The sequence below is a fragment of the Notolabrus celidotus genome, chromosome 15, assembly GCF_009762535.1.
Source record: "Notolabrus celidotus isolate fNotCel1 chromosome 15, fNotCel1.pri, whole genome shotgun sequence".
In the NCBI taxonomy this organism is placed as follows: domain Eukaryota; kingdom Metazoa; phylum Chordata; class Actinopteri; order Labriformes; family Labridae; genus Notolabrus; species Notolabrus celidotus.
In genome coordinates this window covers 26,921,641-26,928,456 of record NC_048286.1, presented here as the reverse complement: position 1 = coordinate 26,928,456, position 6,816 = coordinate 26,921,641, and the positions used below count along the sequence as shown (strand labels likewise).

Genomic DNA, 6,816 nt, shown 5'->3' with positions numbered 1-6,816 from the left:
GATATTCATCATAATGTAGGAAATTTAGTGTTAGATGCTCAAAGGTTCCTGGGGGATGACCCCCAGACCCCCTCTTGTTACCTCTTCCTCAATATTTTAGATTAATCCTAAACAATGTGTATTAGGGGTATAAAAGGCACTTCTTTCTTTTTCACCCCCCTGAGTACGCACTGGACTGTGACGCAAATGGGGCACTGACTTACAGAGAGGGGCATTGAGTATGTGGTTACACACATTTATTTATCTGTCTCTGAAAATCATCTACCAAAGGTGAGAACAGGTATAATATAGAGAACAGTACTGTAGGAACTCTTTGTCAGTGCATATTACTCAAGAAGTTAATAAAGATTGTTTCAAAATATGCATATCTCTAACCAAACATAATGAAACAACTCCTGAGTTATTGAACAAGAAAACAGATGAATAATAATAAATATGATATATTTGACCTCTTTTTTTTTTTTTCAGAACTCTGAGATTAAAGTCCGAATTCTGAGACTAAAGTTAGAAATCTCAGAATTCTGACTTTTTTTCCTCATAATAATAACAAAAAATATATATTGGACCTTATTTTATTTTTTTTATTCAGTGGCCCTAATCCTCTTCCACAGAAAGCTTCCATTATATTCTGTATAATTATTTTTCTACTCTTGACAACGCCATTTGCTGACGTGGTTGTAAAAAATGAGAAGCATATACAAAAATGTTTATTAAAAAAACTCCTTTCTGTTGTTCATGTGACTGCAAAGGGATTTCTAACAGTGACGGAGTGATGATTGTCCTGTTTATCCCATAGACTGTGGTTTATCCGGAGGTTTGACCATCGGCGGACACCGTAGGAGGAGAACCGCGAACGCGAGCACAACATCCGCTTTTGGGGTGAGAGATCCTTAACTTGAGGACAGGGCTCTGGTCAAGCGGTGAGCTACCTCACTATTCTATATTAAAGTCTCCTGTTAATGTTCGTTTAGAGTTTCTGAATATAAATGGTGAATACTTTTGAAAGACTCATTTAAAACCATAGCTATATTGTTGCGTATTTGGGGAAAATTATACTATAGCCAGTGATTTAATTTTATTTGCATGACACTTTTGTTAGTTGTTCCTTAATATAATTTAAAGCAGATACGTATTCAATGAAAGATAAGAGTGGCTCAAAAAATCATGCAAAACATGCAAAACGGGCAAAGTTCAAAGTTCACTTTTTACATTGCACACCACTAAACGTGCAGTCAGGTTCAGTTTGCTTTATTTGTACCCATAGGTAAACCTGTTTTGCAGCCAGTGAGATGTTAGGTCAATACAAAATTACAAGATAGATGTCAGACAGAACAAACTACTTAATGTGCAAAACATACAAAAATATCCTAAAACCAATCTAACACTAAAAATGGTAAAATGAATAGACATGATAAAATGATAAAAGTGCTAAAGGTTCCATTTAAAATGCATTTCAGAGAAGAGTCAACCAATCAAAACGATAGAATCACATGAATAAAAAAGGCAGTCCGGGCTAAAGTCATAAAATTGGATGCTGACTGTGTGAGAAAATAAAAGCTATTGCTTGTTCAGCTCAGTAATAGCAGCAGGAACAAATCTTTTCTTGTGACGCTGTGTGATGAAGCTGTCATCATTTTTATATATATATATATATATATATATATATATATATATCATACATATTGTATATGACATACTATGATTAAGATACTAGTGTCCAAGTTGGACTGTATCTGAGTTAAAGTCAGTCATGCACATTAATTTAATTGCATGAGAACTATCCAGTGTGTGTTTGTACTTGTGTGCACATGCGTTCAAGTTTGTGTATATGTGAGTGTTTGTGTGTTTTGTTCCAGTGTGTCCAGTATGGAAGGAGAGCCAATCTCTGCTCTGTTTACCCCTGCTCTGGTGGTGGATGTGGACAAAGTGAAGAAAAATGCCCAGAGGATGATTGACCGCTGTCGGAGGATGGGGGTTCAACTTCGACCCCACATGAAGACACACAAAACTCTGTACAAACACACACACACACACACACACACACACACACACACACACACACACACACACACACACACACACACGCGCTGTGCATTTTAAGAACACTGATTTATTTTGTGTTTTTTGCTCTTGCCTTCACGTTTAGTGAGTGTGCTGACATCATGACTGGTGGATCACGGCGATGCGTCGTGGTTTCGACACTGGCAGAAGCCTGTTTCTATGCTGACCATGGATTTGATGACATCCTGTATGCATATTGTCTTCCCTTTGATAAGGTTCTCTGTCCACACACACTTAAAACATCTATTCTGTCCCTGCAAGCTTTCATTATGTATCTCAGTCATGGTTAGAACGTTTAAATAAATTTAAACTCACTATGCTTTAAAATCACTTTGATTTCTAAACACATTGTAGATCCAAACTTTAGTACCATCAAGCCTTCATTTCAGATGAAGTTCAGGCCTTCATATAAGAAGGATGAGAATTATTGATTAATTTGTCTGCTATTAGAACAGCCATTTATTATTTCGAATATAAACATGCAGTTTAATGTATTTTTATCTTCAGTTTTGATATAATGTCTTTGGAATATATAATTTTTTCTTATCTTCTGACTTAAAATTCACAGTTACTCTTAATCTGTGTGTGTCTGTGCGTGTCAGGTGGAGCGCTGTGCAGCCTTGTCAGAGAGACTCGACCTCTTCCAGGTTTTACTCGATCATCCTGACGCTCTGAAGCAGCTCAAACAGAGACCATTAAAAGACGGTCGACTGTGGCACGTCTGGCTGAAACTGGACTGTGGTAACGGGAGAGGTAAAGAAAGACAGAGAAACAAATAGACAGCTCTGCGTCACCAGCTGAGCTGTGAAATAAAGTTCACTTTCTTTGTCCTCTGTTTCTTTTTTTCTGAAGCTGGTGTCCTTCACTCTGAGCCCGAAGCACTCAGGTTGGCTCAGGCCATCGCTGAGACAGAGGGCGTGGAGCTAACAGGAGTGTACGCTCACTGTGGGAACACCTACTACTGCAGAGGGGTGGAGCAGATACAGGCTGCTGCGCAGGAAACCACCAGTTTAACCTTGCAGTTCATGGAAAAGTAAGACAAAGTGAATAAAAGACAAATGCATGAAAAGGCCACTCATGTCTCTGAGAATGGTTCAAATGAACCCTTTAGAAAAACATTTTCACATCAGGTCGATCATAAAGTTAGATTTTGTCATGTTAGGTGATATTTTTCTGTAGAAAAACACTTAATTCATATCGGTGCCTTTAATTTTACTTCAGAATCTGAGCTTTACATTTAAGGTTCATGTTATTTAACATTTAACATCTGACAGTGTACAGATAGTTTATAAGGTAGTCCAGTTGTCTTTCCTCTCTGAAAGGCACAGAGTCTTTGCATCACAAAACAAGATATCAGGGTAGAACAACAAAGAGACATTTAAAATTGATAAATAGCTTAAAACTACATAAATATTGTATACTGCATTTTTAAATCTCTATCTACAGTTTTGGTTCTTTAAAAAATCTCTAATAGATAATGGAATTTCTTACAGGATTATATGTGAGTATCTCTCTATAAAACCAGGAGAATCAGAGTCTACCTGACAGAGTATGCAGCACAGCTCCTGGTACAGGCTCCAGTAATATCCAGCATTGACTTCTGCAACTCTTTACTGGCAGGCCTCCCTGTATGCACATTCAGACCTCTGCAGATGATCCAGAACACAATAGTGTTGCTGGTCTTTAACCAACCCAAAACAGCACATGTCAGTCCACTGTTCATTTCTCTGCAATGGCTTCCTGTTCCCATTAACATCAAATTCAAAACACTACTTCTTGCTCAAAGTTGCTACAAAGATGGCCCCTGTCTACCTGGAATCCCTCATCCAGGTCTACACCCCTCCTCACCTACTACTCTCTGTCTTTGGAAGGCACCTGGTACTCCCATTACAACATGGCCCTTAAGTCATTAGCCAGACTCTTCTCTGCTGCCCCCCAGTGGTGGAATGAAGTACTAAACTGACCTCTTACATGAGATTTTCTCATGAAATGCTGCCTTGATGTGATCATTCTCCATACTTCCATGTTTCTTGCAGACTGAAGGCTGTTGGTATCACCTGTAAGTCCAGCATCGGCTCCACCCCTTCCTGCAGTCACCCGGTCAAAGACATGGAGCAGCTCAGTGAGGTCCATCCTGGAAACTATGTCTTCTATGGTGCGTGTGTGTGTGTGTGTGTGTGTGTGTGTGTGTGTGTGTGTGTGTGTGTGTGTGTGTGTGTGTGTGTGTGTGTGTGTGTGTGTGTGTGTGTGTGTGTGTGTGTGTGTGTGTGTGTGTGTGGAAGAGGATTTTTCTGTGATCCTGTTATTTGATCCTGTTTTCTGAAGAGAAGATTCACAGACTCGGAGCATGATGGTGTCTCTGATGTTCTTTAGATGTGCAGCAGTCTGTGATTGGCTCGTGCAGTCTTGAGGATGTGGCTGTGAGAGTTCTGACCAGAGTCATCGGACACTGTCCTCACAGGAACCAGCTCCTGATCGACTGTGGATGGGCGGGAATCAGGTTCTTTCATCAATGTTGCTTTTGTTTTGCAGACTAGAGTTTACAGAGAGTTCCTTGACATCCCAAGCTGACATAGTAGCTGGTGATGTGTTCCTAAGCATACCAAGGTTTTATTAGGGTGGTAAATTTAAGGGCAAGGTCTTAGATTTACAAATATGCCACCTATCAGTAAAATCCATGACTGGAGGTCTTATCAGGGCCATCTTCAGTTTTGTCTTGATCCAGTTGAACTCAAAATGAACTTGTTAGTTATTGTTTTGTATTAGATAAGAGTGACTGTAGATCTGTCCTATTGAAGTGAACGCATCATCTTCACAAACACCACCTTATCTTGACATATGTATTATTTAATTTCATTTGAGAGAACACTGCCACCTGTAGTGGAAGATCTTCCCTCCCTCTACCCCATGTGTTCCTGTTTGTTTTCTTTAGTGAGAGAAGCCCTCTGAAAACCACAAATGATTAACCTTCCCCTCTTAATGCTGGCCTACTTCAAATAGCATGCACCGAGCACGCCACCCCCTTCTGTGGCACTCCTCCACCAGTTCAGCATTTTTGGCTTACATCCTCTCACTGGCCTCCTACATCCTCTTTTCCCAGGGCATTGGCAGCTCTAGCAAGACCACCTGTGTAGATGTCTCAGAGAACAGCACTACGTCTGGCCTGAGAGTGGTCTCCATGATATTTTCTGGGAATCTGAGCTGCTTTCTCAGGTCTACCCTCAATTGCCAGTCTTGTGCTGTTCCAAGGAAGCCTTACTGGGCTCTTTGACAAGGTTTTGGTGGTTCTCCTGCTCGTACAAATGAGATCCAATGCCTAGGTGGTTGCTGACACTTCATCTGGCTGATGGCGGTGCCGATGGAATCAGCAACTACCTTTAGCACTTGTTCGTGGCGCCACCGGTAGCGACCCTCCACCAGTGCTTTAGGACAGCTGCCCAGAGGCCACATCGTCATAATTAACGAGATTCCACCAATTGGAGCAACATCTTTAAGCTTCTTTTCACACACCATTAAACATCAGATTTTCTAAGATGCCATTGCAGCTACAGTGTCTCTTGTTTTCATGTTTTCTTTACACCTGTTGTCTCTAACTGCTCTCAGTCTAGACGGGGCTGGAAAACTTCCCACTGGATATGCTATGATTGAAGGACATCCCAGCCTCAAGTAATGCTATCTTTACATCATTCTTCATACAAAAAGTTCATGTAACTGAAGCTCTGATGACAGAATTTTCGCTCCAGGTTGTTGTCAATGACTCAGGAGCACGGGAGAGTGGAGCCCATCTCAGGACCACTGGACTTCAGCAAATATCCTCTGGGCTCAATGCTCACGCTGATCCCTTATCATGTATGTACACTTGAGTCATTCTGTGACACTTGTTGTGACACTGTCTACGTGTTTCAACCACTTTTTCTGTTCATGTTTACAGTCCTGTGCTACTGCGATGATGCACTCTGAGTACCACCTGCACTCTGAGGGCCGCCTCCTGGGAAAGTGGAAGCCAACACGTGGGTGGTGAAAAGATGTCTTACAGTTCACTCATGCAGAAACTTAATCGGCAATCAGTGTTATAGCAACTGCACAACTTGGGTTAAATATTAAAAATATTCCTTCCTCTGTGTCTTTGAAAAAAATCAGAAACATCAGATATAGAAATCTGTTCCTGAAAAAATAGCATAGATGAATTCTATTTTTTTCCATAGGGGTGCCTATCTCCCAAGAGTTTTATATGTGAAAAAAAATGTAAAAACCTGTGTTCTTCTAAATTGTTGAATAAATTAAAATGTTATCACTTTGTTGTGAACTCATCCTTTTATCTATGCTATCTTGCTGTGTTTTTACATTTGTCATGAACAATTGGATTTCCTATGACTCAAGTCAGGAGATACAAATCAAATTAAATAGTGCTTCAGCCATTTCCCTATGTGTGGCATCCTTCTGAGACTTTTGTGTCTTCATTTTCAAAGAGCATGTATCCAAAGGTCTTTTATAATGAAAAATATAGTTAAGATTTAAAGCTGCAGTTGGTAAAAAAAAAGCAGTACTTATTTTGTGCTGTTTGGCAAAAAAAGTCATAACACTCATCAACAGCAGCTATAAATGATAAATGGTGGGGGTTTTACTACTACTAATAGTGCTACTACGACTTTGACTACTTCCACTACTATTATTAACTACTATTATTATTATTATGATTATTATTATTATTTATTTTTAATTATTATTATTGTTATACTTTGTATTATTATGTAG

The 6,816-nt window shown here is 39.7% G+C and overlaps 1 protein-coding gene across 2 annotated transcripts; it reads left to right on the top strand.

Annotated features, from left to right (window-relative positions):
- The first annotated feature begins 789 nt into the window (after positions 1–789).
- Positions 790–6,358, top strand: zgc:162816 (uncharacterized protein LOC571260 homolog). 2 transcript variants are annotated; one of them, XM_034702706.1, is made up of 10 exons: positions 790–879; positions 1,857–2,012; positions 2,147–2,276; positions 2,664–2,814; positions 2,914–3,094; positions 4,098–4,216; positions 4,435–4,561; positions 5,665–5,727; positions 5,805–5,910; positions 5,993–6,358. In XM_034702706.1, the coding sequence occupies exons 2-10, from the start codon at positions 1,867–1,869 to the stop codon at positions 6,080–6,082; spliced, it is 1,113 nt and encodes a 370-aa protein (XP_034558597.1). In that variant the 5' UTR covers positions 790–879; positions 1,857–1,866; the 3' UTR covers positions 6,083–6,358. The 2 variants fall into 2 exon arrangements, with proteins under 2 accessions (XP_034558597.1, XP_034558596.1); XM_034702705.1 differs by having other exon boundaries at positions 796–920.
- The last annotated feature ends 458 nt before the right edge of the window (positions 6,359–6,816 follow it).

What these genes read in the sequence shown, in the direction of transcription:
- zgc:162816 (XM_034702706.1), top strand. Translation starts at nt 1,867, where the DNA reads ATGGAAGGAGAGCCAATCTCTGCTCTGTTTACCCCTGCTCTGGTGGTG. An exon ending in GGACTGTGGTAACGGGAGAG is followed by an intron (nt 2,815 to 2,913) that starts GTAAAGAAAGAC and finishes TTTTTTCTGAAG; the next exon opens with CTGGTGTCCTTCACTCTGAG. An exon ending in TGGAAACTATGTCTTCTATG is followed by an intron (nt 4,217 to 4,434) that starts GTGCGTGTGTGT and finishes GATGTTCTTTAG; the next exon opens with ATGTGCAGCAGTCTGTGATT.